General features: G+C 37.6%; 2 protein-coding genes across 4 annotated transcripts in view; both read left to right on the top strand.

The window, feature by feature from the left end:
• Positions 1-11: 11 nt before the first annotated feature.
• LOC101156429 (myoferlin) lies at positions 12-20,029 on the top strand. The gene is made up of 54 exons (XM_023963518.1): positions 12-257; positions 1,120-1,175; positions 1,290-1,381; positions 2,778-2,886; positions 2,961-3,039; positions 3,176-3,339; positions 3,717-3,845; positions 4,906-4,968; positions 5,065-5,115; positions 5,204-5,234; positions 5,328-5,443; positions 5,542-5,668; positions 5,739-5,842; positions 5,936-6,004; positions 6,100-6,143; positions 6,214-6,296; positions 6,381-6,416; positions 7,090-7,214; positions 7,280-7,393; positions 7,596-7,773; positions 7,851-7,975; positions 8,096-8,205; positions 8,290-8,482; positions 8,559-8,714; positions 8,810-8,941; positions 9,062-9,222; positions 9,807-9,921; positions 11,425-11,527; positions 11,637-11,776; positions 11,854-12,018; positions 12,243-12,312; positions 12,446-12,523; positions 12,966-13,147; positions 13,246-13,398; positions 13,476-13,577; positions 13,667-13,828; positions 14,966-15,131; positions 15,213-15,283; positions 15,369-15,383; positions 15,452-15,550; positions 15,708-15,836; positions 16,945-17,100; positions 17,204-17,295; positions 17,378-17,548; positions 17,638-17,786; positions 17,900-18,039; positions 18,141-18,229; positions 18,325-18,420; positions 18,516-18,657; positions 18,732-18,831; positions 18,947-19,137; positions 19,217-19,326; positions 19,406-19,553; positions 19,703-20,029. The coding sequence occupies exons 1-54, from the start codon at positions 170-172 to the stop codon at positions 19,739-19,741; spliced, it is 6,108 nt and encodes a 2,035-aa protein (XP_023819286.1). The 5' UTR covers positions 12-169; the 3' UTR covers positions 19,742-20,029.
• A 1,241-nt stretch (positions 20,030-21,270) lies between these two features.
• Positions 21,271-24,903, top strand: part of LOC101157479 (poly(ADP-ribose) glycohydrolase) — a 30,721-nt gene continuing 27,088 nt past the window's right edge. Inside the window, exons 1-7 of one of the 3 annotated variants that reach the window (XM_004077120.4) lie at positions 21,271-21,355; positions 21,877-21,924; positions 22,028-22,648; positions 22,771-22,909; positions 23,811-23,933; positions 24,053-24,133; positions 24,498-24,572. In XM_004077120.4, coding sequence (XP_004077168.1) covers positions 21,905-21,924; positions 22,028-22,648; positions 22,771-22,909; positions 23,811-23,933; positions 24,053-24,133; positions 24,498-24,572 — 1,059 coding nt within the window. In that variant the 5' untranslated portion in view covers positions 21,271-21,355; positions 21,877-21,904. Of the gene's footprint in view, positions 21,356-21,383; positions 21,521-21,876; positions 21,925-22,025; positions 22,649-22,770; positions 22,910-23,810; positions 23,934-24,052; positions 24,134-24,497; positions 24,573-24,903 lie in introns of those variants that run through there. The other 2 variants (XM_020709563.2, XM_020709564.2) reach the window with 2 other exon arrangements.

Genomic DNA, 24,903 nt, shown 5'->3' with positions numbered 1-24,903 from the left:
CTGGATCATTGAGATGAAGCAGGAAAAAAAGATTCAAGTAAAGCGAAGTTTCTTCAGATAATATTAGTCACGGCTGGGGCTGTACTCCAGTCTCCACTCTTCCTCTCATTTGAGACTTTTGGACCCCACTGAAAGGACTAAATGACTTAAATTTGGATTTCATTGCAATATGTTGAGGGTCATAGTAGAGTGCGCAAAAGGGATCCCCAAAAAGAAACTAGGAAACCCAGATCCTATAACTACAGTTGTGTTTAGAGGTAAGAAATTTGTTGAACTGTTTTATTTTCTTTTCTTTTATGGATAATCCTCAACATTTTTTCCATAACAATGTATCTTAAATTGAATTTGATTTCCCCTGATACTTTTTAGGTAAGTTCAGGTTTTGACTGTGATTCAAAAAGCAAAGAGTATAACTGGATAAGGTGAAAAAAACGAGAATTTCACATGCAAGTGCAAAGTTTTTTGAGCAAGTGTATTTTTTTTTATGAATCACAATAAAACTTGATTAAAGTGGCTTAATTTTGGTTTGACAAATATGTCACTTTACAAAAGTGTTTTTTTTAAACTCCCCCTCAAAAACAACAACAAAGAAATAATGCCCTTTAGGTGTAAATTATTCTTAAAAACAGAAGAATTTCCTGTTGTAACCCAAATGTTTCTTTGAAATTGGAAAATCATAATAGAGTTAAACATAGGGTTCTTCTCTTTAGTTGTATTTGAATGACCTCGGTTTTCTAGAAATATTTGTTTTGCTATTCTGTCAAGCTTGAATGTCCTCCCGAGGAATGTTAATATTGGCTTATAATCATGTCATGTGCATTATTTCTTTTTTTGTTGTAATTCACTTGTAAAGGTTAAGGAATAAAAAACTATGTGGGATTTTGCATTCTCATGTCTTTGCACCAACTAATAGCACTGCAGTAATGCCCTCAACAAACACAAGTGCAACTTTTAACATCTTTGATTTTTTTGAGGAACTTTATTTAATTATGATAAATATATAGATGAGAGGTATGAATTCAGAAGAGAGTACTTTTAGAGGTCTACTCAATTATTAGTATAGTAATATAATGGAGATGTAAAATGCATTGTTATTTGTAAATGTGTTTGTCTTTACAGGGGAAAAGAAGAAGACCAAAGCAGTTAACAGTGAGCTGAATCCGGTTTGGAATGAAGTGAGTGAGGACTTGCACCCCAGTGTGATTTACTGTAAAATTCACTTTTTATGCGTTTATTTGAATTGATAACCTTGATAGCTTTTTGAGATGACCCCTTTCCTACACTTCCAGATCCTTGAATTTGATCTGGACGGCTCTCCTTTGGATGCATCTTCATTTATTGATGTGGTTGTGAAGGACTACGAAACCTTTGGGAAACATAAGTAGGGGCTTCTAAAACCATAACAATTTGTAGTTTTTTGGTTTCTTTTCAACTTGTTTTTTGTAAAACAAAACAAAAATTTTTTTTTTCTTTTTCAAAGTCCTTGATTTTTTTTTCTTAAAATCTCAGTGGGAAATCTTTTGTTCAATTTATCAAAAAAATTATATCTGTATATAAAACACAATATAAAAGGTGAAAATAAAACAGGACAGTTCAATTTACGAACTGTCTTCAGATATAAGAAAGACTGTTTTTAAATATGATGAAGAGTCTTAACTTTTAAGCATTTTAAAGGAAAAGAAGAGTAATTGCATTTTTTCTCAAAACCCCAAAGCAATGAAATAAGATGAAACTTGCTCTTCACTGTTTATCGCAACCGTGTCAAGACTTGCTTAGAGAGAAAATGCATAAAGTGAAACCCCCACAACTGCTGAAAGCTGAAAGTTGCATTCATTTGTTCTTCTCAGAACGAAATTTTCCCAAATAAAGTTGTAACTTTTTTGTTGTTGTTTTTTTTAAACATACTTAAACAGGACAGAGCTCTGAGTATGCTCTCAAATGTCCATGGAGTCACTTTAGTGACTGATTGTCATCAGTACATTTTATTTTGAAGTTGGTGCTGAGGACGTGGCTGACTCAGCCATGCATGCTTTCCAGTGGTTTTTAAAGAATTGCTTGTGTCCTGGCTTGTTATTCATGCGCCTCGGTTCAGAAATCAAACATTCACACAAACTTTCCAAGAAATCTTTTGAGCCCTGAAGACAAAACGTGGCAACCATGATAAAACACTTGAGGATTACAAACATGAACTAAAATAGCTGCAGAGCAGCATTTAATTATGTAGTTACATTAGTTACGTTGTTCATACATAATTTAGCAAGGAAAAATGTTTTTGTTTAATCTTTCTTTTTGGTTCTGTGAAGTGGTCAGTGATACAGAACATGCTTTTTTTTCAATTATAACAGTTTTCTATTCCTTTTGTCTAAATATCTATGAAATCATTAAGGTTTGCCAGGTGACTTTGATGTTTAGCTTTTAGCTTCTGACTGTTTCCTTTGAATCAAATATAAAATATTTGGTTAAAAAAATGTGACTTAAAAAAATGTCCAGTGTGTTGCAATTTTGTGAATAATTTATGTTTTTAGGGCCTTCCTTTTTCTCCTCCTATCAGATGCTTTTGTTGGTAGGGAAAATCAAGAAGTAAGTGTGGAGGAGTAACAAGTTCCCCATATTTGGGGATGTTTCCATCCACAGTTCTCAGTCACTTCAGATGGAAAGGGTTCCATACTGTAATATTGTTTGACCAGAGCAGAGATTTGTTGGAGCTGAAGACACTTTCTTATTAATGTGTATCAGTGAGGTTTCTGCTGATAAGGGATTTTCTGATCTCCTTGCAGGTTTATTGGCTCCTCAAAAATCTTGTTGGGAGACTTGGCCGGTGGACATGTGGCATCCCTCCCATCCAAAAATGTGCCTTTAATTAATGAGAAACAACAGATAATTGGGGTAAATCCAGATAGTTAAGATCATTACTTTTTGCTGAGTAATTAACCACCTTGATTTTTCAACCTTTTCTATAGGCAACAATTTCTCTTCTTATTGTGTATGAGAAACCTTCCAACGCTGATGATCAAACAGACGAAGACATGTCTGACGGTGGTAAGGATATGTTTCTGTTTGAGAAGCTGTATTTTCTTGAGATATTGTCTTTCACTTTGGGTCAGTTTTAGATTTTCCTGTAACCAGAAGATGTGTGTTTGGGCTAATTCAATTAATCATTTTATTTTATTCACAGAGCATGTGGAGAACGGGGAACAGGGGGATGTGGTTGGAGGAGCCCAGAGCCAAAGTCCAACAGTTCCCACTTCACCAAACCTTCCTGCACGGTCCGACAAAAAGCCACTTTGCCTTACCAGAAAGAGAAACAAACCTCTGGCCAGTGAGGCTCAGGACTTCCAGGTATTGTTTGAGTTTGATTATACCTCCTGAATTACCACTTAAGTCAATTTAGGAAGGAATTTGGGTGGTTAACTACACAACTGACACCAGTCCTTAAAAGTTTTAGCGGCACTATTCATGTTTGACAGTGATTGTAGAGCATTTTGTAAAGAAAAAGTAATCATTTATTATTAATAAGACAAAAAAAATCTCTCTTTTTTTCTATTAATCATAACAGTTTTTATTAATATTGTTTATAGAAATATTTTTTTTATCAAACTTTTGTTCACATAATTGGTTATTGCACTGCCATGTTTCAATTGCACCATAAAAAAAAATCAATATATTTTCTCAGTAAATGTTCAGCTCTGTTTTTGTGTTCTTGTATGTTTGTCCAGATTCGGGTTCGAGTAATCGAGGGTCGACATTTACCTGGCATCGACATCAAGCCAGTAGTGAGAGTACTTTTTGATGGAAAGACTCACAGAACGAATGTCAGAGGAGGAAATAATCCGTTTTTCGATGAGGTGAATAATCAATACATGAGTTTACAACTATTTACTACCTTTTGACAAACTCAGGCCTTTATAATACACTTGTATTATAAGGCGAACTTGTGGTGCTTTTTTGTAGAAAGGGTTCATCGTTGTGTGCCAGTTTAGCAATTGGTCAGAATACAAGGCTGCAGCAGCTGGTAGGCGAAAATTAGACTAAGGCATAAAAAGTCAAACTTGAGACAGTGTAATTAAATACTTATTTAATACTGAAAATGATCACATTGACCACATGTGTCAAACTCTCAAGCTCTTGAAGGCCTTCATGTTTTCCAAATAACTTGCAATTGTAGCTGCTCAATGGTAAAACACACCTAATCCAGGTAATCAGCAGCAAGGGCTGGGTTTCTCCAAAACCAGCAGAATGCCAGCCCTTCAAGCCTGGAGTCTGACACCCCTGACATAAACAAAAGCTAAAATAGAGAGGGTTACAAATTGACTTAGAAGTCAGAACATGTGGAAATCACAGGACACCAAACAGAGCAACTAAATACAGTTGCCCAAGGCTGGAAACAATGAAAAAAATAAAATAAAATCAAACTAAAGAACCAAGAAAAGAAACGGTTCTCACAAACATAAAAACAGTTGCACACAGCATACTATATATCCAGTTTTCTCCTTGCAGTCTTGTTTGTATCCTATTTAAATCTCCTTCATCTTTGTCCTGCGGCTGAATACCTCAGTCCGGGCTGGCCAGCCCTGGGCCTGGAGAGCCACAACCCTGCCTGTTTTCTAGTTCTTCCTGACCAGGTTACTGCTGATTGACTAAACACATCTGTTTTAGGTCCAGCCCGAGCTAGATAAAAATCTTGAGAGCCCATTGTGTGCAGCTCTGAAACATTCTGGATGGATCTGTTCTCTCATTTCAGTAGTAGCCCTATGACAGGTGCAGTCTTTGAAGACTAAAGTTGTTTTCCACATCTTTCTGTCCTTTGACTCCTTCCAAAAGCAGCTTGCTTTTGTCAAAAATGAATGGTTTTACACTTTGACCAGTCGACTTGTTTTTAACTTGTTTTTTTCTTCTCTTTTGTAGATGTTTTTCTACAATGTTAACATGTCACTCTCAGACCTGTCTGATGAGAGCATCACTTTTTGGGTATAACCTTCTTTTGTGGTAACACATATGCAGGGGTTTTGTTGACCTTTCCTCTATTTTTATTGTTGTTTTTTATTTTTTTTATTTACTTTACAGGTTAATCATTCCTTCTTCCTCAGATCAGAAAGTCTACTGGGAAAGTTCAAAGTAAGGACACTTAATCAAAGCATTTGAACAAACTATTAATAGATTTTGTACAATTTTTATGAACTTTTTTCCCCCTACTCACAATTAGCTGGATGTGGGGTACATCTACAATGAACCTGGTCAGTGGGAACATTTGCTAAAAATGTTTAGTGTAGTTTATATGGTGTGCATTTAAATACTGGATTTAAGTTTGTGATATGTATTATCTGAAGGTCACGCCATTATGAGGAAATGGCTCCTGCTGAAGGATCCTGATGACTCCACCATGGGGGCTAGAGGATACCTAAAAGTCAGCATAATCATTATGGGCACTGGAGATGAAGCACCGGTATCATCATTGTTTTCTTTCATCACATTTCTGCAGTTTAGGGTAGTGCTGAAAATGAGCATGGAAACAATTCCTTCATTGTCTCTTTTTGGCATCAGATTGAAAATAGACTATTTAGGGCTGAGCAGGATGACTTAGAAAGTAACCTGTTGGTGCCAGCCGGCGTCTCCATGCGGACAGCCACTCTGAGCCTGAAAGTCTACCGTGCCGAGGACATGCCGCAGAGTGAGTAAAAATATTTTGGAACATTAAATGCCCTATAGGAACTGGATGTTTTGTGGATATTGTTTTGTAGTGGATGACGCCACTGTTCAGACATTAAAGCAATTCCTTGGAGGAGAAGGAGACAAGAAAAACTTGGTCGATCCATACTTGGAAGTCAGCTTTGCTGGGAAAAAGGTATTTTTATTGTCTCTGATTGTTTTTTGTGTGCAAAAAAGTAAATGTGCCAGTAAACTTAAAGCTTGGTTATAATCTTTTGCTTGTTTTTAGGTGTGCACTAAAATAATTCAGAAAAACGCAAATCCAGAATGGAATCAACTCATCAGTCTCAACGTCAAAGTAAGATGTGCCCCCCCCCCCCCCCCCCCCCCCCCAAAAAAGAAATACAAGTGGGCCGATTTCCAACTAACTCCACATTTTCATGTTTTTTATAGTTCCCGTCCATGTGTGAATACATCAAGTTGACCATGTATGACTGGTAAGCAATGAACTTTAGTGATCTGCTGTGGATCATGAAAACGGGCTTTGATGTGCGTTTGCTCTTCAAGGGATCGTCTGAGCAACGATGATGTCATTGGAACAACATTCTTAAATCTGAGCCAAATATCTCACTCTGGTGGCAATGTTGAAGGTAATCCTTTTAATTTTTATTCACTGTTGTCTATGAACTTTTATTTAAAATTAAATTTTTATGCACATGATTTTTTTTTAACAGACACACAAGCAGAAGCTTGCAATGCAGTTTCTGAAGGTAAATGCATTTTCCCTCTGTTTTGCATAAAAAAAATCTTTAAGCCTGACAATATATTCATAAATAAAATTTTAACTTCTGATTATGTTGGTGACGGTTCTCAATCATCCATGTTTTTCCAAAGTCTTGAAGTTGAGTCATAACAACTGGACTTAAAATATTTGCCACTCCGGTGAAGATTTTAAGTCGTTGTTATGACTCAACTTCAAGAAAATAACTCCTAATTAGTTATAGTTGTGTGATAAACATTTTTTTACCCAATAAAAATGGGTTTAAACAAACTAACATTTAATCAGATTTAATTATGATTCAAGAGGAATCCTGGATTTGTGAATCGAGATCAATTTGATTTAGAATTCTGTCACGATCTTTAATACCTAAACACTGCACTGTACGTGTTAAAACACACTTGAGCTTTCAATACATCAGTAGAGATCAAAGAATGATAAGACAAAGAATGTAGGAGCTAACAAAATAACATAAAAAATAAAAATAGTTTACATAGAAAAAATATAGCAATAACATACTATCAGAATAAGAGCACAAATTATATGAAATATGCATTTACCATGCGACTACTTTTGCTCTTATAAATGTATCATTAAAGGCTTTTTCCCACTAAATGCTCTTGTTGTTTTGTAGAGTTTCTAAAAAGAATATTTGTGTTTGTCAGTGGGTTCTACAGCGCCAGAGGTTGGTTTCCTGCCAGCTTTTGGACCTTGCTTTGTTAATCTGTACGGAAGTCCAAGAGAGTATGGTGACCTGCCTGACAGATTTGAGGAACTAAACTTCGGCAACGTAAGACAGTTTCTGCTCAAGTATTCAAATTCGTAAAAACCTAAATGCATTCTGGCTTGTTGCAGGGAGAGGGCGTTGCTTACAGAGGAAGGGTTCTTGTAGAACTTTCCACGCATTTGGATAAAAAAGTTGAGAAGAATGTAGATGACATTCCCAGGGATGATGTCTTGGTGGCACAGGTAAACATTTCTTACCGGTAGCCTGTCACTGTGAGTGTTTCCTTTGGATTTTGCTTTGATGAGTTTTCTTATTGTCTTTCTCATCTGGCACTTAGAAAAAAAAAAAAACATCTTTTCCGGATTCTTTTGACTCTTCTTGTCAGAGAAATGACTGTTGTTGCACTGACCTCTTACTGTTCCTCGTTTTTTTATCTGGGTTCAGAAGTTTCAGCGCAGGAGGAGGTACTCTCTGTGCTCAGTTTTCCACAGTGCCTGCATGCTACAGGAACCTGGCGGGCCAATCCGGTTTGAGGTCACCCTTGGTAATTACGGCAACAAGCTGGATTCCACCTGTAAGCCCCTGGTGTCCACAACCCCAAACTGCTTTGCTGTGTTTGATGGTACGAACTGAAACTTCCGTTTTGTCCAAAACACACACCATCCATATAAAAGTAACTATCCTCTCTAAACTCTACAGGTAATCATTATTATTACCTGCCCTGGGCTGACACCAAGCCGGTGGTGATCCTCACTTCTTACTGGGAGGACATCAGTCACCGTTTGGACGCCATCAACATACTTCTCTTCACTGCTGACCAATTGGTAAGAAAGGTTCACTTTCTTTCATCATATCAACACAGTGTGTTTGGCATTTGTCTGAGAATATGAAAAATGAGGCTTTTAACCGCAGTTTGATTTTCTTTTATGTTTTTGTTTTTTCAGGAGTCAAACCTAAATTTGTTGAAAACAGCCATCTCAGCAAAGGAACCTGAGTCACGACTGACAGAGATTTGGCTCAAACTCCTTGACCACATCATTGAGGAGCTTGTTAGGTAAAACAAACAGACCATTTGGGTAGTATAAGTGTCTTTGATGCAGAGCTTTTATTTTTGTTGAAATTGGACTTTTTTCTCCAGCTTAAAGCTTCCGGCCCTCGAAGACCGGCTAAATGTAACAGTGCTGGATCTCCAAAAAAAGAATCTGCGGGAGGCTGCCGTGTACAACATCATGCAGATGGCCTGCTGCATGAAAGAAGAAGCCAGAGATATTGGATCTACAGTTGCTGACATTGAAGACTGGCTGGACAGAATCAAGCAGCTGGCAGAAGAGGTCTCTAATAGATATATAGTATATATTCAGAAACATGGAGCGGAAAATGATATCTTGTATCATGTGTTTTCGTCAGCCTCAAAATAGCATGCCTGATGTGATCATTTGGATGTTCAGAGGAGAGAAGCGAGTGGCTTATGCCCGAGTCCCAGCCAACCAGATTTTATACTCTAGCTTCAGCAAACAGGCTTGTGGTAAACATTGTGGAAAGATTCAGACCATCTTCATGCAGGTGACAGAACAAACATAACCTTTGACGTCCCCTCCAATGCTAAATCTTTTTTCTTTTAAATGAGAAATTTTGCCACCTTATTCTACTTTTTTAAGTATCCCATGGACAAAAACAAAGGTGTGAAGATTCCCGCTGAACTTCGTTTCAACATGTGGCTCGGCCTCTCTGTTCATGAGAAAGAGTTTAGCCGCTTCTCTGAGGGAAACTTCAGCATCTGCGTTGAAATGGTAATAAAAAAAAAAAAGAAAAGACTTGGCCCTAAAAATTCAAATATGAATTTTTTCATAAAATGTTGCTTTTTTTGAATTGCACAACTTTTTTAAAACACATCCTCTGTCGCTTTAAAGTACGAGAACCAGGCTTTGCTTGGAAAATGGGGAACTGCTGGACTGATCAATTGTCACAAGTTCTCAGATGTTACTGGAAAGATCAAGCTCAAACAAGAGCTGTTTCTGCCTCCCCAAGGATGGGAATGGGAGGGAGGTTGGTTTGTTGACCCTGACCGATGGTATGTATTTAAACTCTGTACCATGCACAAACACACGTTTTAGGTCACTGGAATGCATGACTTTAAGTGCAAACATCCTGTTATCGCTCCAGAATTGGACATGCTATAAAACACTTATCAAGCTGAGTGTTTCTTTTATTTGTAGTAAAGAAAAGATGCATACTGGAAATACCCTATTTATTTATGACAGTTCATAAAGACACATTTCACACAGCACACAACTTCAGAACAAATGAGTGAAAGTTATTAGAATAGTAACAAAATCTGAACTTTTGTATATTTCCAACCATCTGAAATATTCTTCAACACTGGTATTAAAGCACGAGTTAATTTCTTTTTTCTCTTTAAAGATTTAAACACAAAAATGAAAAAAAAGAAAGAAATTATTTTAAAATGATTGCCAAACAATCAATTGTGGCATGTTAAAATTCAAAATAAGATTAATACTTAAAATCAAAGTACAATACAAGTTTGGCTTGATGAACATGTAAACATACACACAAAAATGTTCACATTTTGTTTTTCATACATTTCCCATTTCAAAAATCGCATTTCTTGTGATTGTTGTGTCTGGTGATCTGCAGTTTGTTGGCTGAGGCAGATGCAGGCTGCTCAAAGTTCACAGACGAAGTTTTTCAGAATGAAATCCGTTTTCCTGGTGGAGAGTGGAAGCCTGCTGCTGAGCTGTACACAGATCTGGTATGCTTTATCTCTTCCAGAGAAACACATAATTCCTTTTGTCTGTGGAATAATGTGAAATATGTTATTGATTTAAGCTAAGAAAACTTTCTGTCTATGCTTTTTCTATAGTAAACATTGCATTTTTGCTTCGTGGATAGTTTTTTTTGGTGTTTATTTTAGTTATATGCCATGTACCCGGCAATTAACGCCCTTGGCAGATCTATTTCCTGTCTGTATGCCACTTCTTCTAAATCAGGGTTTTACCTAAATAACTTAGCATAAATAATCAAAGGGTCATTTATTTAAAAAATTGGCATCTAGACCAGGGTCCTGCAGCACTTTTATCCCTCCATTGAGTCTTGAAGAAAAATGCTAAGGATTTGAATAAATAGTTTGTAGTTTTGTTTTAATTTTTTTTTTTAGACAATGAAGTTTTGACATTTATGTTTGCAACTTTAATATCTCAGATAACTGAGTAAAATTATACTAATCGATTAAATAGTTTAATCTATTTTTATTATCTATTTTTACTATCAGAATAGGTTTAAAGCACACCTTCTTATATGCCGTGTTTCCTTGCTGTTTAGAGATTTTAAGTTCTTAAAGTATTTAAATGCATTTAAATGGATAAACAAAAAGGAGGACTCTACTCCAATGATGTCAAGCTTATAGTTGATAGTAAAAGGAGAAAAATGAACTAACAGTTTGCATTATTTAATGACTGAAATATTTCACACTAGTTTGGTTTAAAGGCATAAGTATGCGTGTGTGAACACTATCGATTTTGTGTACATGTTGACATGTGGACATTTTTTTCAGCCAGCAGGTGTGTTGATAACATTTGAGTGTGTGTGTGGACAGGCCCCGCCCTTTTTGTACTACAATTGAACCTTACCGTAATGATAAACAACCAGTAAACTTGTTGCTTTATGCTGCTTCATGGTCCCCCCCCCCCTCCTATTATCACCCTCTTAACCCCCCCTCTCTCTAACATCCCTCTCTCTTCTTCCCTTCTTTCCTTTTCCGTCCGGTTCAACACCAAAGATTTTCAAACATGATTGAAATTAATAAAGTCTGGCCTCAATTACAAAAGGGGTTTATTCAGACATACCTTTGGTTAGTCTGAAGATTAATAACCCCTCTTGTTAAAGTAAAATATGTCCAACACAAGAGGCCGTCAGCTCTCATCTGCCTGCCCAGCTGTTGGACAGGACAAGTAAAAAAAAAAAAAAAAAATCAAGGCACTTGCCACTTTTATTAATAGATAAAAATAGTATACTATAGTATAAGTCATGTTTCTTTACTGTTGTGGCAGACAGACTTATAGTCTTATTGAAACAAACTTTGACTAATTACTCTTCAATCTTATAAAAGACATACACTTTTTTTGATTTAAAACATAACAATCAATGAAAGTTTTTTGGTTCCATGCTTTCAAACAAATAAATTGTATTAGTTGTATACAAGGATGTATTATAACTTTGAATGCATGAGAACAATGGCTATCTGTGTGCTGCATAGAATGGGGAAAAGGTTGCAAGCCCAAAAGAGTTTGAGTGTCCTCCTGGATGGACCTGGGAGGATGACTGGAGTTTTGACAGCAACAGAGCTGTAGATGAGAGAGGTAATCCTTCAAAAGAGTTTTTTTTTTCAAAATCCCTTTTGACTTCTGCTTTTTTATTTTGTATTTTAATGTTTTAAATGTGAACTGAAGTGTTTTAATGTGATACCAGGTTGGGAGTATGGAGTGACCCTACCCCCTAATGAAAAACCCAGTTCCTGGGTTGCAGCAGAGAAGACGTTCCATGTTCATCGCAGGAGGAGACTTATCCGACCAAGAAGGAAATTATCTGGGAAAAAGACTGTTGCCAAGGTTTGGAACGAGTAAAATAAAAAAAGAGAGAGCAGATATGTGACATATCTTAACTTATTTGTTTGTTTCTTTTGCAGAGACGAGATTCAGAGGAAGGCTGGGAATACTCTTCCCTCTTTGGTTCAAAATTTCACATTAAGGAGCGCTGCTCTGACACCTTTCGTCGCCGCCGCTGGAGGAGAAATATGATCCCTTCACACTGCTCTGGTTGTTCTGCCATCTTCAAGCTGGAGGGAGTGTTGGTGAGTTTTAAACAAATTAGGTTGGCACAACAGCAACAGCTACAAATGCCATCTGAGTCACTTCCTGGAATTCTGAACCTGCATCACTGCTCCTCTCAGAAGCTAGCAAAAATGCAGGAAGTTCATATTTGTTCAGTATTCTGTTCTTCAGAGTTTATTCTCAAACATTGTTGCTTTTTTCAGAAATGCTATTTTCTAATTGCTGCCTGTGTTTTTTTTGCCAGGGGGCAAGTAAAACAGAGGAAGACAAATTGTTTGGTGCAAAGACCCCCACTGTTTCCTGTCATTTCAGCTGTGAGTAACTTGGTCAGATAAGATCCTTTCCCTGTCTCAGATGCTGATCAAAGACTTTAATCACCGCTTCCCAAATTCTTTGGCAGTGATTCAGTGAATGCATACTAAAAGGTTTCAAATCCTCTCCCTTTAGGCTCGTACATTTACCATCTCAGGGTGTACATCTACCAAGGCAGGAATCTCTGTCCCATGGACCACAACAGCTTCTCAGGTAAAATAAAAATAAAAAACGAGCATGAAATGGAAAACTTTAATCAGAAATAGACTTCTTCTTCTTAATGCATTGTGGTTATGCCAAACAAATAAAACAAAAAAAATAAAAAGACAAATTTCTATTACACATTTAAAACAAAATGTTCCATTTCAAAGTGCTTGATATGAACACATCATGAAAAAAAAACTTTAAAGCCACATGCGCATTGAAAAATATGAATTACCTTTATCATATAAATCAAAAAATAGACAGTGAAAACCCAGCAAAATCATGTACGGTAAAGGAAAAACTGAAGTTAATGGAAAAACATTTAAATTAAGTAAAAATGCTGTTAAAAATTAGTAAATTAGTGATTATAAACAAAAAAAATAAATTAACATCCTTTCTAAAAGGTTAAGTGAAACTATAAAACTAACAGCGATGCTCTGGTTTTTCACAGATCCCTATGCCCATGTCTCATTTCTGCACATGAGTAAGACGACACACGTCATACAAAACACACTGAACCCCATATGGGACCAGACTCTCATATTTGAGGACATAGAAATCCATGGAGACCCTCAGACTGTTGCCAGCTGTCCTCCCGAAGTGGTCCTGGAGCTCTATGACAGCGATCAAGTGGTATTTTCTTTTCTACGTTCAGCAATTTCTTGACGAAAACACAGAATGAGATGGAAAACTTTTCTCTATCACCATGTGCCATCCTGTTGTGTTTGTAGGGCAAGGATGAGCCCATGGGTCACTGCAAATACCCGCCTTTGATCAATCTGCAACCTAATATTGGTTGCAGGCCAAAGCTGCAATGGTTGCCAATCACCAAAAAGGGTCACAACGCTGGAGAGCTTCTGCTGGCTGCCGAGCTCCTACTGAAGGTATGACGACACAGGAAGTGGATTTACTGTAAATTTTGTGCAGGTGCAATAAGGAAGAACCTGTGCTTTTCTTTCAGCTGGACGATGATGATCTTCCAATAGTTCCTCCTCGGCGGAGTGAGAAGCTCTACATGGTTCCTCAGGGAATCAAGCCTGTTGTTCAGCTCACAGCTATCGAGGTAACTTCACAAGCATTTAACTTTCACTCCTAACTTTGCAAGATACGACATGATCCACTCACCTAAAGAATTCTTTCATCAAACTTCAGGTCCTGACTTGGGGGTTGAGGAACATGGAAGCCTTCCAACTGAGTCCAGTGTCCTCCCCCAGCTTGATAGTGGAATGTGGGGGGGAGACTGTTAAAACTGCTATCATCAAAAACTTCAAAAAGAACCCAAACTTCCCTGGTTCTGTATTACTCCTCAAAGTGGTATGAGCCATAAATGTTTTCATTTTATTGCATTTTATGAATATTTCCATTTTTTCTTTTTTCTTTTTACGTCTGTCTCACGCACAAATCACAAACATCTGCAGACACTTACTGGTAAACCGAGAATGGGTTGCATTTTAATTTAGGAATTACCATCACCAGGTAAGTAAAAACTACATTTGACAAAATGCAAAGTCATTTTGATTTTTAAGTGATTATTCTCTGAGATTAGGTTAATTTTTTTGGTTGCTGAAATATGGACACGTATCTTGGGTAAAAAAAAAAAACTTAATTTTTTTAAGGTTTTTTAATGAAATGCTATCAAAGTGGATATGTTGTTACCTGTCTAATTAAATGTCTACAATAAATTAAAAAAAAAATACTGTTTTGAAATTTCAGTTTTGAAAGTTTTTCTTGTTACTCTCCAAAACGTGTTTGGTGAAACCTTTTACCACTTTTTTCTGAAGAATTTGGTTGATTTGTCAATTTAGCAGCTAACAGACTAAAAAAGTGAACATACAGTATGCCAGGTTTCACACACCAATGAAGAACACACTGTTAGTGTTTTAAACTAGAGATGATGCTTTGTTAGCATGCAGTGACTTAAATAAAATTGACATAAAGGTGGATCATGTTTAAAAGAAAAATCAGTTCCATTTTTCACTAAGATTGGCTAAGTTGTGGTTTATATAAAAAAAAAAGGATTTACCATTTGACTTATTTATCAATTAGAGAATCAACCAAAACACTTAAAGACCCACTCCAAATAAAATTATAGTTTTGGTTTTCTTAACATGTTCTTGTGGCTTTTTCCTCATGATGGAGGTCAAATATAAAGAAAATTCAGCTCCAAATTGCATTTGTGAGTATTTATTTATTTAAGTCATTGTGAATCAGGAGCAGATAAAAAATGCTTTTAAAAAAGATCAAAAGATGATTGGAGTGGGACTTTAAATTAAGTTGCTATGTTGAATCCAAAATTTTTGGTGAACAATAAAAGCACTCGATGTATCAGGGTTTGAAGATGGCATCTTTAAATTCTCAAATCTTCCTTACATTTTCAGAAGGTATACTGTTTTACAGGACTATATTTTTCTGGTGAATCTAAATGTAATAACAAAGGAAACTCCCTTCTAGCTTCTCCCCAAAGAGGAGATGTACGCACCTCCCATTGTGCTGAAGGTAATCGACCACAAACCCTTTGGTTGGAAACCAGTGGTGGGACAGTGCACTATTCGCTCTCTGGGGGAGTTCCGCTGTGACCCGTACAGGACTAACAGTGACATCTGCATGTCCTCCAGAGGTATCTACACTCATGCATTGCTTTGCTTTCACACATCCACCAATGAGTCTTTTTAATGTTTTTGTCTAATTAACTTCACAGTGGCAATGATGGCGGATGCCCAAGAAAATGTTGTCATAGACGTGGAATCCAGAGCCATAAGTGAAACAAGGGTAAATAAAGGTTTTCTCACTTAAATTCTGTGACAACAGTTTTGATTTGCTAAACTTTCTTTGCTTTTCCCCCTTCTTTTCACAGCTTCAAGACGAAAAGGTTAGACCTAAAAAACAATCCACGGAACCATCTACTAATCTAAAAGATTTATTTTATATTTGGAACAGGAGGATGAGGCTGTCGACTGGTGGAGTAAGTTTTACTCTTCTCTCGGAGAGCAACAGAAATGTAACCCTTACCTGAGGAAAGGATACGACACATTGAAGGTGACACATTTCATAGATTACGGTACTTAGACCACAGAGTTGGATTACTTTTAGGTTTCTCCATAGGTGTGGAACATTTCACTCTTGGTATTGCTTTGACTTTGACATCTTTGCTTCACACATTCTTATTATGCCTTTCACTTTGACATTTTGTCAGGTTTACAACTGTGAACTGGAAAAAGTGGAACAATTTCAGGGACTGACTGACTTCTGCAGAACAATCAATCTTCATCAGGGCAAAACTGTTGATGATGACGAGGATCCCTCTGTGGTGGGACAGTTCAAAGTGAGTGTCAGAAATGCAGAGTTAAAATACCTGTTGCTATTGAGTCTAATTGCAATGCAACTCGGTTTTTTTCTCTTAGCTCGAGCCTTCTCTCTAGTGGACGATTTGACTGCATTTACATGTTTTTTATTTTATTTACCATGACAAAGGTGGATAAAGGTGGAGAGGATTTCATGTAATCCATGGAAACCAGTGAAGATCACAAATCATTGAAGAAAAAAGTTCAGCTGTCTTGTGGGGTCTAGATGACCCAATGTCAAAGTGCCCAGGATAGCACAAGGGTTAAAGCTGGATAATGCCTGTTAAAAAAAAATCAGGCACCACACTAAACTGAAGACTGTTGTGCCCAAGAGCTTAAATTTACAGACGTTTGCTGCAAACGATAGCCCGATTAGGCAAAAGTCAGCCATGAATGTAAACAATTTTAACAGCTTTTTGTATTTTGCAACACTCTCTGAAAAGCTTTTTCTTTGTTATTTTTCCTTTAAACTCTCCCATGCTTTGTGTAGCCATGAACTTCTTTGTACTAAAAACTTAATAGAGGCCACTACTATTTGAATAATAAGGGATAAACCTTTTTTCTCAATAGTGTGAATGATTTTTCATTGCTTCTCAAGCAAGTTGTTGCACATTAATGCTTTGATTTTTCATCAGCGCAAAATACAGTAACGTGAGTTTCTATTGATGCTTATAACAAGAATGAGGAAGGGTGGAGTGCCACTTCCTGTTCAACTTCACTGAAGTTTGTTTTAAGATACGATGATAAAAAAATAAAGTGAGGGGTTAGCCCTTCCTCCCTTTTCATCTCATTCATTAAAGTGCAACATTCAGTGGTACATACACCCATGACTATTATAGCTTCTGCAATTTAAAACAGAGAAAAGGTCGTACCTTGGCATGCAGAGACCAGACAAAGAAACAACTGCATTTTTAATTGAGTATATTTCGATTCAGAAACATGTGTACTGTTTGATTTTGAAAGGGGACAGCTTTTAACCAACTATTAAAACTTTGTTGTTTTTGCTTTGTTTTCAAATCAGTTAATCCTCTTACCCTAAAAAAACGGCATTACATTGAAAGCCTTGGCTTTGCTCTCTTTGGTCTTCAGGGTTCGTTCAAGATTTACCCATTGTCCGATGACCCAAGTGTCCCTGCTCCTCCTTGCCAGTTCAAAGAGCTCCCTGAAAGCGGACCACAGGAGTGTCTGGTCAGAATATATGTGGTCCGCTGCATTGAGGTGCAGTCTAAGGACTCAAATGGCAAGGTGAGTTCAACTGCAGCTAATCCACCTCTGTAGTTTAGAGACAAAAATAAACTGTTCATATTCTACGTTGTTCTTTAAAGTTGTGATTTTTTTTTACACTTAGTGTGATCCATACATTAAGATCACACTTGGTAAGAAAACACTGGATGATCGAGATAACTACAAACCAAACACCCTCAGTCCAGAATTTGGAAGGTAGGATGTCAATCCCTTCTTTGATTACTTCCCTGCAAAACAAATAAGTGCCACCAGAACGTTACAAGTTTTCTTTGTTCAGGATGTTTGAGTTGTCATGTACCCTGCCTCAAGACAAAGATCTAAAGATTGCCGTTTATGACTTCGATAAGTGGAGCCGAGATGAAGAGGTAGGCGAGACGGTGATCGATTTGGAGGACAGGCTTTTGTCATATTTTAGGCCATGCTGTGGTCTGCCTCAAACCTACTGTGTGTAAGTGTGCATTTGCTCAGGAGGGTTTAGATATTGTCCATACGGTCAGATAAGATTTGCAATCTTCTCTTATCTGTAATTTCTTGCAGGTCAGGGGTAAATCAGTGGAGAGATCAACTAAAGCCATCTCAGATCCTTCAGAATGTGGCCAAAATGAGGGGAGTTCCTCCACCAAGCATAGAGGAAGATGGCAGATCATTGTTGTTCTCAGGAAAACGATACCACCTGCAGGATTTTGGTGCATTCACAGTCTAGTCCTTTGATATCACTATCTTACTAGCTGTTTTTTAGGTTTTGCATCATCCTATTGCATTGTTTGTTAATAGCTGGAATATTTTTGAACTTTTTCAGAGGCAAACATTTTGATCCACTCACACTTAGGCCCAGAGAAAGAAAGGCTTTCCCTGCATGTGCTCAGAAACTTGGGCTTGGTGCCAGAGCATGTAGAGACCAGAACCCTGAGCAGTTCCTACAAATCAAATTTATCACAGGTAACACTGACAGCACGTGTATTTCAGGATGAAAGAGTAAAGGTGCATTCAGGGATTTAAAAGGAAACCATTGTTTTTTTTTAATTGTCTTTTAAATGCAGGGAAGAATTCAAATGTGGGTGGACATTTTCCCCAAAAGACTCGGCTTGCCTGGCCCGCCATGTGAAATCAGCCCCCGCAAAGCCAAAAAGTTACTATCTTTTGATAGTAAAAGCATTACAACAACTCATTGTAACGCAATTAATCATTATGTTTCAGTGACCATGTTTCTTTCATCTGTGTCAGGTACTTTTTGCGAGTCATTATTTGGAACACATCAGATGTCATTTTGGATGACGCAAGCATCACTGCAGAGAAGACAAGTGACATCTATGTGAAAGGGTGTGTTCCTTTTTCCTGTTGCTCTCTTTGCCTTTTTCTGATTTTTATGTGTTTGTCTTATGGACTTCACATAAAACATCCTCTTGACCTTTCAGGTGGATGCCTGGAATGGAGGAGGATAAACAAAGGACTGATGTGCACCACAACTCTCTGGATGGAGATGGTAACTTCAATTGGAGGTTCATCTTTGAATTTGAATACTTGTCTGCAGAGCAGCTCTGTGTCATCTCCAAGAAAGTAGGTGTATTTAGACAGCAAATTAATTAATGACGTGATCTAGGTCAGGGACTATGAGTTTATTGTTTACGCAGGAACAATTTTGGAATTGGGACAAAACAGAATATCGGAATCCACCTAAACTGATTGTCCAGATCTGGGACAATGACAGGATTTCATTGGATGACTACTTGGGTAAATAAATATAATTTATTAATGAGATTGCATTTTGCACAAACATTTAAAAGAAATATTTAATGTTTATTCACCATACAGAACACAAACTACTTTCACAAAATTGTTCTCCAAGGTTCTGTTGAGCTGGACCTGCTCAGGCTTGTCCCTCCTGCCAAGACCCCAGAGAAGTGTACCCTTAAAATGTTGCCGGGAATGAAAGGAACTGTTGCCTCCAAAGCAAAGCCCACATCCCTTTTCTCCCGGAAGTCTGTGCGAGGCTGGTGGCCATGTGCAAATGCACAGAATGGAAGTTGTGTGCTTACTGTAAGTTTACTCATGTCCTCAACGTGATTCCATTTCTCCACACACCCTTTAAACAGCCAACATTTGAATGATTTTACAGGGAAAAGTAGAGATGACACTAGAAATAGTGGATGAGAAGGAAGCAGAGGAACGACCTGCTGGGAGGGGTAGAAATGAGCCCAACATGAATCCCAAACTGGATCCACCCAAGTAACAAACATGGCTCTATGTCCTGTAACTTATATGCATTTACACGATGAAAATAATACTCTTTATGCTTGCTCAACAGTCGCCCTGCAACATCTTTCGCCTGGTTCACAAACGTTTCCAGTATTCTAAAGTTCATGACGAGGATCAAGTTTAGGTGGATTTTCGTTTGGGGAGTTCTTCTTGTGTTGGCCATCTTCTTCCTTGGGATCATGTTCCTCTCTATACCTGTAAGATCTCAGTATTTCACAATCTATTGTAGTTTAAGTGTGGTTCTAAGGCCAGGATTTGTAGTTGATTCTAAGCATATTGGTTAGCTCAGTAATCCTGTAAGTTGTCATTAATTTCCTCACAGAGAAATCTTTTTTTCCATCCACAGAGTTACTTTGCAATGAAGATTGTGAAGCCTTTGACCTGAGAACTACCAGAGAGACATTGTTGGTCTTCCTGCAGCCCAATCTACCGTTTTTTAAACAAAGTTTGAGCTTCAGTCATTTCTTACAACTTCAAAAGTTTGAATGGAACTTTAACGTCTTTTTTTTTGCACTCCTTACTTGTTTCTTTTTTAAAACAAATCAGGTTCTTGAGTTTCAGACACAAAATAAATAAATAAAAATGTATATTTGATTTTTTTTAATATCTATAAATTCCAATGTTCCAAACACTGCATTTCTTTGATAAATAAAAAAAGATTTATGCATCAAAATTTTTCTTGCATCAAACATCTATTACTACAACACAACAAACATGATGGAAACATTTTATATCCTATGAAATGTAAACTTGGTCTTTATTAATCAAACATTAACCAAAGTGGTTAGTAGAAGAGTAGAGATTAAAATTATCCAATCTCTTCCCAGTTGGCAGTATACTTGTTAGAGTCCCATTAGTTGGGAGTTTAACCCCCAAGTCTAACCCCTTAATGCTTAGTGTCAAGCATGGAGGCATTGGGTCCCATTTTTCGTCTTTGATATGACTCAGCCACAGATTTGAACTCACAGCCTTCCAGTCTCAGGACACCGTACCACAAGGCCCCACCGATGCTGATGTTAACTTAAATAGGCTCAAAGGTGACCCCCACAAAACCTTAAGATCACAGCCTGTTAGGTGAACCCATAGAACAAGAATCCTCAAGCACATTTTTTCATTTTTTCTTCTGGCAATGCTGTGGGCGACTGGTGCAAGGGAGCACAAGGGTAGGTAGGGTGATGGGAGGTGATGCCGGATGTCATAGGGATTTTTCCTTTTTTCACCCCCCCCTCCAAACAAAAGAAGCCTGTGCACTGCACAAAAGGCCGGTTAGTCTTGTTCAAGTGTGTGTGCTCCTTACGTCCAGTGCAACTTTTAGAAATTACGAAATTAGACAATTATCAGGCACACCTTGTGTGTTCAGCATTTGTGTGTGGTCAGTGCCGGGTGCCAGTGCTCGAGCCTTACTGATGACTGGAATGCGGTGTAAGAGCATGCATCTCCCGAGCATCATAAGTACGTGGAACTTACAACATTCCTACAAATACTTCACAATACATAACAATTGTACTTTCCATTTTCATGGTTTCATTTCTATGTCCTTCCGCGGGCCCAGACAACCCCCAGTACAAGTGCATGTGACAAAGGAATTATTAACGCAAGTTCTTTGAAAATTGCAAACCCCAACTCATTTGCTTTAAACTTTGGCGCAGCAAAACATCTGGACTAAGCTTGGTGTGAGACAGGTGAAGGTTCTGTTGAAGGCAGAACAAGCCTTGTGTGACAAGGGGGAAACCAGCCATGTGTGATCATGTGTGATGGAGGATGAACTAGCTTTTTCTGAAGCAAAACCACCAAATCTGCACACACACACTCAAAAACACACACACGCTTGCACGCACACACTTGCGCGCGTGCCGCACAGAAATAAGGGAAAAAAGTGTACTGTGCCTTTAAGGATTTTACGACAGTGATGGAACTTACGGCACCACCCCCTTCCAACCAGTGTTTGATTGGTTTGGCTTTTCCTATCAGAAGCTGAATCTGCAATGGCGAAGTGAAAGTAAGTCCCAATTTCAACGCAAACGTTTTTAATTATAGTGTAAATGCAAATTCTGAAAACAAGTTTTTATATCTTTTCCTCCAGCTCCACTCCGACAGACATAGTTGCTCATGATAATGTCATGTTTTTTCCTAATCGATTCTGTACCGCTAGCTTGATGATCAGGTACCGAAAACAATAGTCCAAGCTAAATTAGATTTATTGTGTCTCTCTTTTTTAATGTAGTCTAAAATTACTTAGTTGTTTTCCTTTCTACACACCGTGTTTTTTCGTTCAGGATGTAGAAACCGCTTGTTCTCAGTGTCTATTTACGTCATTGCTAATAACTTGCAGTCTTCTCTTTTTCGCACTGATCAGGGCTTTCTATTATCATTTCTGCTGGTTTTTAGATGCAATATTTCCTTGGATTTGTCTACTCCTGTTTGTACCTGTCTCTGAAGAGACATATTTGTGGATTGATGTTGTTGTATCAAACTTTACTCTGTGGTTATAGCTTTCCCACTTTTTTCCCCGTTACGCAGGATTCATCTTACATGATTTGTCTCAAGAATGATGGACTCCCAAAAAAGGTAAAAAGAAAACAACCCAAAAAAACCAAAACTAAATGTTTTGTGTAAAATGAGCTGTGTGTTTCTTGGAAAAGTGTAAACAATTTTCTGTCCTTTTGTTTAGTGTTGATCCTGATGACCTCTCTCGGGAAAGAAATGACGTTTTGCTTCAGGCAGACAGAAAAGATGAACTCTTCAGTGTACCACAGATGACAGACATTACAAATGATCACATATCGCAAGAAAACCCCCAAGATGGCTTCGTTTCTCAGAGTTTAATTGACACTGCATCTGCGGATGAAGCAGAGGAACCCAGATTAGAAGACTGTAGAGGTGCTGGGGCTCAAACATTTGACTCCAATGGGCAGAAGTCCAAAAGATCCAGCTCACCTGGTCCTCAGCCTGTAAAAGCAACCTGTGTGGCAGAAAGTCAACCACTCACCCTTCACCTTAGTTCTAAAATAGTTGAAAGTACTCCTAATGATGTAGAAATGTTGAGCCCTGAAAGTCCAGTGTGTAAGACTTTGAACATTAGCAGCTCTTTGGATGAGGAGGAGGATGCAAAGATGCTCGCAGAGAACCCCGTTTTGGAATTGGAGCTTCATATGAATGATCCAGGAAATGCAGCCACAGAGAAAGTCAATCTCCCTGCCTTTGGCTCTGAAGGTGCAGATAAAGCAGAAAACAGCGATTCATCCTTGACTCAGCACTTACTTGACAGGCAATCGAATGAAGTTTGCAAAAGGTACTTATAAACATTTTTTAAAACAATTTGTCCTTCTACCTTTGCTTTTTCTTTACTCTATTGTTTTCACTAGGTTCCTAATCAGTAATTAAATAAACCCTTTGTGTTTTTACCCTAATCAGTGATTCTTCGACAAGTTTTTTACACAACACAGAAAAAAACTTTCGGGGGACGCCCATAGATGAGCTAAACCGGCTGCCACAATGTGCCCCTCCTCTGTCTCGCCTGAAAGCTAATCCTGGTCACACTGTCACAATCAGGGTGAGGAGACGTAATATTTTTCTTCTTTGTTTTATACAGTACTGTGTTTTTAAAAATCTGTCGATACATTCAGCATGAATTCACAAATAGAGATGCCATTGTCTCCCCTTATGAGGCAATGGATAGGACATGTGATGTGCGTTCAAGAATGCGCCAAACGTGCATTCTTGAAAGCGAGTGTAGCACTGGACAAACAGGACGGGGCTTCCTCTTCTCTTACTTTTTCTACATCGCTTATCTGCCACCTATGATTGGAAGAGGTTTGGTGTAAATCTTGTGTATCTTACTCCAGGCTTTTTCCATTACAGCTCTATTCTGATATATGAAAGACTTGGTGGTTGGCACTTCCATGAATTCAAAAGGATGCCATCCATACATCACTACCAAATCCAAGTTCCCGATTGGTCAAAATTTGACCTAGTTTTTCTTGCATCTGTGGCCATACGTTTTGTACGCAGAGCCTGAACAGTCGTGAAAGTGTGACAATTTTTAATGTGGAAGCCCAAAAACATGCATTGACAGCGGGCCCCTTGAACAGGCATTACCAGTGGCGGTGTAAACGTAGCTTCAGATTATTTAATAGCAACCTAGTCAGTCCTGCTTTAAAGTTACAACAACTACTGTCTATAAAATGAACATCTCACCTTTTCTCTTTCAAAAGTATCAGTAATGAAAATGTATTGCTGTTGTTTTCAGGAAACTATTTGGGTTTCAGAAAAATGGTTTCTTTGACAACTTTCAAAGGAAATCTTTTGGCATTATTCTGAAATACTGCATTTGTCAGCAAAAAACATTTTAGATGAATTGTAAACCTTTGAAGAAAATCTGGTGTAAATTGTTTTTTATTTGTATTTTTTCCTAATCTGATCTAATCTAATCCTAATTTCTTTTTTTGTTACAGACAGATCTCCTCAGAGAGGGTAAAGTCCCTATCCCTTACCCCTCCAAGTTCCAAGATTCCTGGGATGATGCCCACGTGAAGATGCCCTGTTCTGAGAAAAATATGTTTCCCATAGAGACTGAGGTTTAATGGGCATATGCTTTTGCTTCTCATAGCAGCACATTATTTCCATAAAATATAAACAAAGCTAATAAAAATGTTCAAGTAACTTACAAAAGTGGATGTTTTTTGTTGTCGCTAAGGACGGCAGTGGCTTACAAAGCCGGTGGGACCTCATCCATTCCTCCTTGCGAAGAGGGTTTAAAAGTTGTCTGGATGTCAGGGTGAGATAGCTTTACTCTTTTCATGCATTGTTCTCATCATCTTTTTGCAAGCAAAAAAAAGTCAAATTTTAATTTTTAATTGCATTTTTTCTTGTGAAATAATGTGTTCAGAGAATAAAATTAAAGGACTTCCTGACCTTATGTACAGATTTTTGACTGTATTTTCCTCAACCCCTTTTAGAATGTAATCTGAAGTAATACCACAAACGGCCACCAGATGGCAGACCTTACAACTGTTTATGGCTATGAAGAGAATTCAGCATTTTCTACTGCTTTATATTTTGGCACAATATTTCTGTTTTGAATGTTATATGGACTATTTATGTGGAATTCTATGATTTAATAAATCTGTGTTTTTATTCAGGATGCAGTGTTGAGATACAACATAGCCCACTCAAAGAAATGGGATTTCACTGCCTTAAATCTTCTTTGTACTGAGGTAAGCTATTAAAATGCTGTCACATATTTTGTGTTTTTAACTATTTATTTTATTCATTTGTCTGTACTGTCCTGTCATTACAATTCACAGACTTTATTCATTTACTTTTTATAAATTTCTTTACTGTGTTTCTTTCAGTAAGACCAATATTTTGAAGGGATTTCTATAGATGGTATTTTTTGTAATTTTAGAGAACAAGGAAACGAGGTCCTTATCAATAAAGCTTGAATCATCAGAAGTATTACTAGGCGATAACCTGATGATAAGATAAAGCTTAGTAATTAAAGTATGTTTAATCTCCACGTTAGGAAGACATTCTTTTCTTTTTTTG

The sequence above is a fragment of the Oryzias latipes genome, chromosome 15 (genome assembly GCF_002234675.1).
Source record: "Oryzias latipes chromosome 15, ASM223467v1".
NCBI classification, from domain to species: Eukaryota; Metazoa; Chordata; class Actinopteri; order Beloniformes; family Adrianichthyidae; genus Oryzias; species Oryzias latipes.
Note: the sequence above shows the minus strand (reverse complement) of the source record. Positions and strands in the feature narration are given on the sequence as shown.